Source organism: Triturus cristatus, chromosome 7, assembly GCF_964204655.1.
Source record: "Triturus cristatus chromosome 7, aTriCri1.1, whole genome shotgun sequence".
NCBI lineage: Eukaryota > Metazoa > Chordata > Amphibia > Caudata > Salamandridae > Triturus > Triturus cristatus.
This window is the reverse complement of record NC_140590.1, coordinates 1,211,018,767-1,211,025,659: the sequence shown is the minus strand read 5'-3', so window position 1 is coordinate 1,211,025,659 and position 6,893 is coordinate 1,211,018,767. Positions and strand designations below refer to the sequence as shown.

The 6,893-nt window shown below is 48.5% G+C and overlaps 1 protein-coding gene across 1 annotated transcript; it reads left to right on the top strand.

Moving 5' to 3' along the window:
* Positions 1–200: 200 nt before the first annotated feature.
* Positions 201–6,028, top strand: LOC146811617 (hemoglobin subunit beta-3-like). The gene is made up of 3 exons (XM_085618594.1): positions 201–359; positions 699–921; positions 5,734–6,028. Exons 1-3 carry the CDS (start codon positions 268–270, stop codon positions 5,860–5,862), a joined length of 444 nt encoding a protein of 147 aa, XP_085474720.1. The 5' UTR covers positions 201–267; the 3' UTR covers positions 5,863–6,028.
* The last annotated feature ends 865 nt before the right edge of the window (positions 6,029–6,893 follow it).

Here is a 6,893-nt window from a genome sequence, read left to right as displayed (position 1 = left end):
GTATATTGGAGTGCCAGTCGTGCGGACGTGACAAAAACCTATTTTTTTTTGCAAGAAGACGTCAGAAAGGGCAGAGCAATGAGGGCTAGAGAGCCCCCCTGGGCCCTGGGGAGATAAGAGGGTCCAGCGTGACTCAGCAGAATGGGACACCCTGGGTGGGTCTTGGCCGCCGGCCATATAAATCTCTGGGGTCTCAGCAGTCTTCCGCAGCAGCAGCTTCCAGCAGCAGACTCTGACTCAACAAACCCCCCAGCACCGCCAGCAAAGATGGTCCAGTGGACAGCAGAAGAGAAGGCCGCCATCACCTCTGTGTGGGCACAGGTGGACGCGACGGCTGATGGGCAAGAAACTCTGACCAGGTATTTACAGCAAAATGATTTCTCACACCATGCTCCACTCACTTACTTCCTTTACGTCTCCACCTCTCCGCTTTCGTAGCCTGATAGTCCCCCAAGTCCTCTCAGCCATGGCCTCTTCATCTGAAGTCATTTCAGCAGATTTCTCTTACATGTTTTCCAAAGATACCTCACTAGCTGATCACTATCGAGTCAGAAAGGCTCACAAAAGGTGCAGGGTTGGGGGCCTAAATGTATTGGGTATTTTCAGCAGAAGTTGATTGTGTATTTTTGCAAAACAGAGACAGTTGCATGTCAGCAGTATTGACTGCCTGCTGCCACCCTCCTGTCCCCCTCTCTTAGGGTGCTGGTCGTCTTTCCCTGGACCCAGAGGTACTTCAGCACCTTCGGGGATCTTTCCACCCCAGCAGCCATTGCTTGCAATGCCAAGGTTGCCGCCCACGGCAAGAAGGTCCTGTCCGCCCTGGGAGGAGCCGTCCACCACCTCGATGACATCAAGCACACCTTGGCCAAACTGAGCGAGCTGCACGCGGAGACACTGCACGTGGATCCTCAGAACTTCCAGGTGAGGAGAAAACTGCGGCGGGGGAAACACCATTGTGAGGACTGGCACACCTGAGGAAGAGAAACCTCACGTCTGTCAGAGAGAGAGTGCGTGCGTGCGTGTGTGTGTGCGCGCGTGTGTCTGCGTGTGCGCGCGTGCGTGTTTGGAGTATATTGGTATACATCAGGTGGTTGTCTGTCAAAATAGAAAAAAACAATACAGTGCATCTCTTTTTATGAATGGGTTTATATTGAAAACTCGGTATGTCGGTGCCGAACCTAGCAGGCACACCCAAGACCTGGCTGAAAACCAAAGGGCTTTAAGTCCCAATGCATTTACTAATGGGCTTTCAGCGTGTACACCGGCCAGTGCAATGGCGGTTTCGTCATCCTTCAATCTCTCCAGCATTCTAGATGGATGTCTAGGTCCAATGAAACTAAGAGAAAAAAAAACTCCTGAGTAACAAACGCTAGCCTGAGGAACGAGCCGACGAAGGCCGGGAGAAAAAGAACCCTGACAGACAGTTCGAGAAATACACAGAGAAGGGCTAGACACCTCACCTCCCTCAGCGTGGCCACTTCACACATTATCGTCAGGACGGCAGGTTCCCATTGCGGGCTTTTCTGAGTCACATCGATGTTAACAGCTGGCAGATTATTTGGTTCAACAGATGCAACTCAGAACTTCAAGGTCCAACACACATTTCGTTATCAAATGAAAGTCCAGAATTGAAACTATGGCGCTCTGGCGAGATGGAGCAATGTAGCATAAAAAACCTGTGAGCATAGACACCGGGAAGAAAGTGAGAATTCCTCACTGAGTGTGGCTGAAAAAGAGAGAAGAGGAGAGAGACCGAAATCTAGGTGGTTAGTGAGAGAGAAAGAACACTTTTCTGAAGTCTACCACTCTGGAGAGAAAGGGGGCGCACTCTGAAGACTGTCCTGAGAGGGAACAACCCTCTGGGAGCTGATCCGAGAAAGACAGAACGGCCCTTGAGTGACGGCTGGAGACAGAGCACACCTGAGACCTCGCATCGAGGGGAGGGTGAGCAGGCGTCCTGGATTTGCCAGGACAGAATTGGGTTTTCACCACCTGTCCTAGCTGATTTCAGCAAATTTAGCACTTGTCCTGGTTTTCAGAGAGGGCCAACTGAACACAGAGGGAAGAATGTTTTCATGTTTCTAGTGGAGAATTAGCAGCTCCTAACAGCAAGTAGTTTTACTGTCAGGAGGTGATACCAGGCGCGCAATGCCCATAGGGCTAAAAGAACTGTAACCCCCCCCCCATTTCCCCTGCCCCCGTAGTGTGTCTCAGCCCGGGTTGCACTTGCTGTGGGTTTTTGTCTCCCCCGGTCCCCACTCCGTCTATTCCTCACATTTGTATTTTACTGTTACTGCCACAGTAGGAGAATGCATTTAGTGAAAAGGAATCTCACAATCAGGGATGCCACCTTTCCAAAAGAAAAATACCGGCCATTTGTTGTTGTTTAAACAGTCTGCTTAGGCCTCGCCTTGACACTAGATAGGGCTGTAAAGACAATGGTGTGTATTCATTTATAATATGACTTTTCTGTCTTTGTTTCCTTTAATTATTAGTTATGGATCGTTAATGCAGCCCTAGAACACATTTAAAAGTGCTTTCTATTTATATTTGCTGTTTGAAGTATGCACAGATAAGTGATAAAAAATACCTGCTTTAGGTGATTTTGCCTATTTTTGTACTGGCTGAGACATCAAAATACCAGTGGTGCCGCACATTATTAATTTCTTCCACCCTCCATCCCTGATTGATGTCATAGTTTAACTTATATCTGAAACCCTACACCAGTCGTCAATACAATGTTGAGTTAATCCAGGTGTCTTGGAATACATCCTGCATGCAAAAATTCACTCTTCCTTCTCACCGCTCATCCTGCACTCACAGCGATCACACTACACTCACACTGCTCACCATACACACACGCCATTTCCCCTTCTCCTACCCTACACTTATATAAGCACACCGCTCACGCTGCATGCACATGACACTCCACTCACTTGTCATTTTCACCACTCACCTTACACTCACAGTGATCACACTGAATTCATGCTGTTACCCTGCACTTAAACCATTCATCCTCCTCTTACCCTGCACTCACACAAGCACACCATACACCCTGCACTCAAAGCGACCTCACTGCACTCTTGCCCCTCACCATGAACTCATGCCGTTCTCCCTTCACTTACCCTGCGGCCATATGAACACAGCTGCTCACTCTGCACTCATAGTCATCACACTGCACTCACACAACTCACCACCTACTCTCACAATGTCACATCACTCACTGTGCACTCACATAGGCACTCCTGTCACTCACACAGCTCACCCTTCACTCACAAGGGCACAGCACTCACGCTGGACTAACACCACACAAACAAGCACAGCACTCCCCATGGAGCCACACCACTCACCCTTTGTTTTTTCCTCTCACCCTGCACTCACAGGGACTAACCTCTTAGCCTGCATTCATACAGGCACTCTCTTCATCCTGTCTGCACACAGGGACAATAGTCTGCCAGAACTCTTAGGGACACACCATTCACTCAGCACTAACTTCTCTCACCATGCACTCACCATTCACTCTCAAAGATCACTCTTCATTCTTGCCGTTCACCCTGCACCACACACAGGAACACCACTCACCCTGCATTTACACCACTCACACCACCCTGCACTCATTCCTCTCACTCTGCATGCACTACTCTCACCCGACACTCACATGCAGGGCTGGACTGGCCGTAGTGGGCACCGGGCGTTTCCCCTGTGGGCCGCTAGGGTAAGGGCTGGTTTTGAGCCTCTGGGGGGCTGTTTTTGTTACCAGGGGTGGCAATATCGCCCCCGGTAACAAAATTGTCCGAAACCAGCCCTAGCAAGCAGCTCGGCCGCACCCCCTCTGCCCTAAAGGGGGGCTGGCAGAGCAGGTTGCCAGGGCCGGTTTCCATTCCCAGTCCGGACCTGCTCACATGGGTCCTCCTCTACACATTGCATTCATGCAGCTCAACCGACAGTCACATTAACACACTCACAATTTTCACCATCACTCCGCACTTACATGAGCACACCTCTTACTCTGCACATATAAAAATTACACATCTCTCATGAATATACACATATTTCTACAAAAGCACCCACACAATACCTGCTCTTTCCATAGTACTAGATGCCTACCTAATTCCATCTGCAACAGCGGGGCAGGTGCAAGAAGGGAGAGTGGACTGAGAATGTGGGATGGCACAAGGAGGTAGACTAGGGCTGAGGCTTTGAAGTATGGTGCTGGAGAGAGGATTGTGGACACCTTCAGCTATTCCTGGATTTCCATTCACCTCAATGTTTCATTACGAAACATGTAGGTTGTATTTATTTACATTGTAAATTCTTCTCAAAAACCCCAAAATTCAAAGTGTTACTTGATAAAAATTCATGGTTGCTGAAGAAGTCAAGAATTTCATAAGATCAGTTGGACGCTGTGATATTACATGTTAAAACATGGATTACTTCATTTTCAATATTGTAACCACTTGATCCACACATAAAACCAAATATAAGCCCCGTGCAGTTATTTTAAGGAAGTGCACTTTACTAAAACAATAAAAGCAGATTGACTAAAAGAAGTGTGAGGGGAAGTGTGTCTGTGTGTGAGTGTGACAGAGTGCAAATGTACGAAAGAGTGCAAGAAATATGGTTAGAATGTGTGTGTGTGTGTGTGTTACTTTATGCATGTTGTGCGTGCAAGTGTGCTGCTGGTCTGGCATAATGGAGGTTATTCTTGCCTTATGGGCAAGGGCTCTAAAAGCATATGGATGGGAGGTTACCTATGGCAAACTGCAGGCCCTGACATGCTTCTATTAAGACACCATCATTGGCTATGGGGACTTGAACTGTCTAAATGAGAAAGTCGCTAGCCCAGTCATTCCCAGCAGCAGGGACACAGAACACATGCCATCACACCTGACCGAAGGCCCTGACATGCACTTAGGGCCAGATGTACCACCATGTCATTTAGCGACTCACAAATTGTGCTCAATTGCGAGTCGCAATTTGCGAGTCACAAAATGACATGTACAACAGTGTCTGAGACACTGTTAGCGATTCCTAATGGGGTTGCAATTTTCATGCCTCATGCATGGTAATGAGGCACTTGCAATTTGCGACCCGGTTAGGAATGGCTGGCCCTCCCAGGTATGGTGGCCTGCTGGGCTCAGCAGACCTCTATGTCTTGGACTGCTTTTAAATACAGCAGTTTTATTTTTTTAAATGCAGCCCGTTTTCCTTAAAGGACTTTGACTGACGATGACAAGGAAAAAATAAATAATTAATTAATTTTCCCTTGTCATCGTCTAAATTCATGGCGAAGGAGGTTATAGGGGAGGAGAGCGCCAAAAAAGGCTATCGTAACAACCTCATCCAGCGCCTCGAGCCAGCCCTGGTTGGGAGTCTTAGCCCCCACCTCCTGAAGTTCGGAGCTAGTTGTGCCCCTGGTGATACTGTATACTAAAGTTGCATTTAATTCCCAAAAGTTCCTCACTGTGATTTTCATGGTGGTCAGCGGATCGCTGTCAATTGCATCATTCTGTGCCTTTAGGTCGATGCAACATTGTACTTTTATAATTGTTTATAGAATGTCACGGTTCTTAGTTTTCAAAAACTTGTCACCCCTACATCTGGGACAGAGAGAATGTTATGCCACTCAGCAGATGAGCCTTTCATAACAATCTCATGCGCACATAAGCGCTGATTCTAGGGTTGTTTGGCCTGTGACAACTCATTAACAGCCCCCTTTGCTTCCCTCCTCAGCTCCTTGGAAACTGCCTGGTGATCGTCTTGGCCCGCAAGATGGGAGTCGCCTTTACCCCTGCAGTGCATGCAGCCTGGGAGAAGTTCCTGGCAGTGTCCTGCGCTGCTCTGTCAAAGCATTACCACTAGAGGGCACACTCTACATACACTACAGGCAGCTGTCTGCGACTGAAGATCTACAGAGGCAAACCGCGGATGTCAATCTGTGGTAGCTGACAGAGGAGGCCAACGTTTTCATCAGGAAATCAGAAAATGTGTGAACACCAATAAAGATACCCGGTGCCTTTCTACTAAACAGCGTTTTGCGTGCTTACTTTCAGGCCTAGCAACCAGGGTGGTAGCATGTTTTTCTGTGTAATTTATCCCTCAAAATTCAATCATCTCCCCAATTTACGCCCATCCTACCTCTTAACCAGGGCCAGTTCTAGGATTTGTGGGGCCCTGGGCTCAAAGTGAATGTGAGAGGCCCCTCTAATTTGCAAAAGTGACACATTCAGGGCTCCTCCTCTCAGCCTCCCACAAATACCTCTTTTACAGCTCCTATTGGGCTGAAGGTGTGAGAGTTGCTTGTGAGCTGAATGTTAAAACTGTGGGGGCACTAAAGTGCTGACAATGGGCGTCCTGCAGTGTCTCTGAATGGTCTCCTTGCAATTGGAGCAAGAGGAAGTGCCTCCGTCCCATAGGCCTCCCGACACCATCAGCGAGAGGCCCATGGACCCTAATTGCAAGGAGACACCTTGCTTTCTTTCAGTTGGATCGGCAGGGAAACAAAAGGACCGGCGGTGTGTTGTACTGGTGCGGGGCCCCATGCTGGTGAGCTGAGTGCAAGGCCCTGGGCAGCTGCCCACACTGCCCATGCCTAGCGCCGGCCCTGCTCTTAACACTTGCTTGCCCACTGCAACCACTATTGACATTATTCCCATGATTAGCCTCGCTCTTTTATGAACGAGCCAGATCAAATCCTGGGACAGATATTCCAGTGACCAAATGCATGGAGTATAACATTCCAAGGGATTTGAGTGGGATGAATAAGGGAGGTGGGGGATCTCCAAAAGGGGCCTGGCCAAAGAAGCATAACTGTAAAATCCTTTCCAGGATCGTGGCCATGTACACTAAAATCCTGTCCTTCCCACATATGGCCACCTAACTTGTACTTGAGT